Genomic DNA, 1,970 nt, shown 5'->3' on the forward strand with positions numbered 1-1,970 from the left:
CACACACACACACACACACACACACACACACACACACACACACACACACACACACACACACACACACACACACACACCAGCCATAAGCGAATTGGTCCAAAGGTAGACCTACTAATTGGTTGGCTGATTTATTTGGCCAATGTTTGACACTTTCTAAAATAATCACAAGCTTTGAGCATAATTGTAAATTAGAAAGCAAATGTCAAAAAAAAGGCAGAAAAAAACATTGAWATACAGTGGATCTGACAGAGCAAATAAACTTTCAATCCTACAGTAAACAATTTCAGGACCCCCCTGAGTGTGGCCCCCCTCTCTTAAAAGTTTGTAAATCCGGCCCTGTCCTCAGCACTGAAGTTGAGCTCTTTTTTATCTCCTGCTGTCACTCTCACACCCGGCTGCATCATCACCCACTGATCATCAGGTGCTAGAATGAGGCACGGACACACTCACGCGAACACACCTCCCACGCGCCGTGGCATCTTGTCACTCTGTGTATCCCCTGCGTCCGACATAATCATCAGGACTGTGTCTGTTTGTGATGTCAGGTGATTTTTTTTTTTAAATCTAATTATTATTTTTAGTTATTGTTTAATAACATACCTTTCATCCAGTCCACCACCTGGCTCGTGCTCCATTTGCTCACCGGCTCCATCACCAGCGCCATCGGGGAAACTTTGCGCCGACTCTCCGTTGAGGTTGCGTCGTTACCCCCAAAGCAGGAGGAAGGCTTCCACCTCCTCTCCTGCGCCCCACTGCCCTCCTCCTCCTCCTCCTCCTCACCTCTCCCTTCTCCCTCCGCAGCCAGGTGACTCCTTTTCTTTGCTTTCTTAATCACACTCTCTCCTGGAACGGTGCCTCTCCCCGCTCCGTCTGGACCCGGTGTGGTGTCCCGTTAGCGCAGGACTGAGGGGAGGGGGAGAGGGGGCAGCAGCGGAATCCGGTACAATCTCCTGTTCGATCTCGTCTGGCATGTGTCGCCTCTCTCTCTCTCTCTCTCTCTCTCTCTCTCTCTCTCTCTCTCTCTCTCTCTCTCTCTCTCTCGCTCCTGCTGAATATGAGATGTCAGGGAGTGTGTGTAGGTGTGTGTGTGCGTGCTTGACGCGCAGTTACAGGCAGCAGCAGTGTAGGGTAGATAAGTCACACCGGACTCACCGTCTCCCTCTCGCGCTCCACAGATATGATTAATCCGTGCACGCGCCCCGTGGGTGGCTGCGCGCGCACACGCTGGCGTTGGTTCCCCCCTCGGGAGCGATAAGGAATCATGCAGATATGAGGGAAGGAGGGAGTTCTTTTAAAGATCGTTATTGTGAGAGTGGTGGAGAGGTTTTGGAAACACCTGCACACGCGTGCGTCTCAGCTGCCCCTTTGAGGAAACTTAACGAGTCCTCAGCCCACCTCCACCCCCACTGCTCTCACCAAACTCCCTGACTTGAGTTTCCGAAGTTAAGGTTGCAGCTGCAGCCTCTACATGCCGCTGTTCTGATTGATAAATAAGAGAAAAAATAGCTTTTGGATCTCAGGGGAACACTGAAATATTGTGAATATGTATAAGCTATAACGTGGTTGCTGATGATTGTCCATCTTCATTTATCAAACTGTGGAGTACCCCAAGGCTCTATTCTTGGGCTTACCATAGTTTATTCAGTCATACTCCTCTTTGACAATAGCAAAGTATCTAACCTGGTTTTAGGCACATGAGTGTTTGTCCCTTTACTGTGCTTTCTTCTGTGACTTTAATTTCTGTGTGGCTGGTTAGTCCCTCCCCCTCTGGTTCCTGTCAGTCTCCCTTACAGGTGCTTCTTCATTAGGCCGCCCTTTATATTTAAAGTCCTTCTCTGTGTTGTGCTTTCAATGAGCCAGTCATTGTGTTTGTCTGCTGTGTTCCTCTCAGTGTTTCTTGAGAGGGTTTATGTGGTACTTCATAAGCTGTTTAATTTAAATAAAGTATTTTGCTGTTTATCATTGTTTCT

At 48.5% G+C, this 1,970-nt stretch overlaps 1 protein-coding gene across 1 annotated transcript in view; it reads right to left on the reverse strand.

Moving 5' to 3' along the window:
• Positions 1-1,012, reverse strand: part of cnksr2a (connector enhancer of kinase suppressor of Ras 2a) — a gene marked incomplete in the record, with an annotated part of 74,388 nt that extends 73,376 nt beyond the window's left edge. Inside the window, 1 exon segment of the mRNA XM_014005379.1 lies at positions 601-1,012. Coding sequence (XP_013860833.1) covers positions 601-664 — 64 coding nt within the window.
• Positions 1,013-1,970: the final 958 nt, after the last annotated feature.

This window comes from Austrofundulus limnaeus, unplaced genomic scaffold (assembly GCF_001266775.1).
Source record: "Austrofundulus limnaeus strain Quisiro unplaced genomic scaffold, Austrofundulus_limnaeus-1.0 Scaffold30, whole genome shotgun sequence".
NCBI lineage: Eukaryota > Metazoa > Chordata > Actinopteri > Cyprinodontiformes > Rivulidae > Austrofundulus > Austrofundulus limnaeus.